Genomic DNA, 1050 nt, shown 5'->3' on the forward strand with positions numbered 1-1050 from the left:
GGTGGGGAGTGCTCCATCTGATGCACTTCAACAGAAATACAGAAAGTGCAAATTAAAGTACTCTAAAAGGACCGACACAACTAAAAGCCTAATTTGAAGAAGATATGCGGAGCATAGTCATGGTCCCCAGAGGATCAGCTGACCTTCCCTATTGTTCCCCTGTCACACAGGCCTTTCTGCTAGATTACTTTTTTTGCCTCAGAAGTGGCTCTAGGAATAGCTTAATCCCCTGTATGTTTTATTCTGCCCTGGGTTATATTAAACATTACAGCCTGTGGGGTCCACTAGTAGTTCCTATGTTCCTGGATTCAGTATGTAAAATATTTTGATACTACATTCATTACTACAGTGACTGAATTTAGGGGCAAATTGCCATTACGTGATAGTCTGGCCAAGATCAATAGATTTGAGATTAAGTGTTGGTCTGGGGAGTCTGCTCTATATTTTCTCTGCACAAGAGGTGTGACCAACGGGCATAGTTCCATTGACTCTGTACGCAATTGGAAAGTCCTTCAGCCAATCAGACCAACGATCTGGGGGTCGCAGAAGCGACAGCGGCATCAACGGGTTGCTGCGCTTGGTTGCACTTTGGTGGCGTTTGGTGGCCGTCGCTATGTTGAATGTAAACAAGAAGCTGCTTGGTCACTTCTCTATTGTCATGTTGTATTAAACCCGCCAATAGCACGCCAAGTAGATAAGCCAGATTGTGATTGGTCCTGAAGCAGGAGAAACATGCAAGTTTCCAGACCGAGCTGCAAGGCAAAACAAATCACTGGCAGAGTGGGTGGGGTTTACCCAGTCTTATTACGTGAATTATTCCGAATCAAATGTTAGAAGATAGGGATTTGAGTTATGATAAAGATTTTTTTTCTTTCTTTTGTAGGTTTTCAACCAAGTCCTGGCTCTCCCAGATGTGCCAAGTGTGTCGCAAGAGCATGATGTTTGGTGTCAAATGCAAACACTGCAAGTAAGAGAGTGTAAAAAAAGTATAACCTCCCCCACTCTGTTTCATTATACTTGTCAATGTCAATGTCAATTTCATTTCTATAG

General features: G+C 43.0%; 1 protein-coding gene and 1 long non-coding RNA gene across 3 annotated transcripts in view; both read left to right on the forward strand.

The window, feature by feature from the left end:
* Positions 1-1050, forward strand: part of LOC116695664 (uncharacterized) — an 813105-nt gene that overhangs the window by 515315 nt on the left and 296740 nt on the right. The window lies entirely within an intron of this gene.
* Positions 1-1050, forward strand: part of LOC116695603 (kinase suppressor of Ras 1) — a gene marked incomplete at its 5' end in the record, with an annotated part of 81929 nt that overhangs the window by 67553 nt on the left and 13326 nt on the right. For both annotated transcript variants that reach the window (XM_032525990.1, XM_032525991.1), the window contains 1 exon segment: positions 884-967. In XM_032525990.1, the coding sequence (XP_032381881.1) occupies positions 884-967 (84 nt within the window).

The sequence above is a fragment of the Etheostoma spectabile genome, chromosome 9 (genome assembly GCF_008692095.1).
Source record: "Etheostoma spectabile isolate EspeVRDwgs_2016 chromosome 9, UIUC_Espe_1.0, whole genome shotgun sequence".
NCBI classification, from domain to species: Eukaryota; Metazoa; Chordata; class Actinopteri; order Perciformes; family Percidae; genus Etheostoma; species Etheostoma spectabile.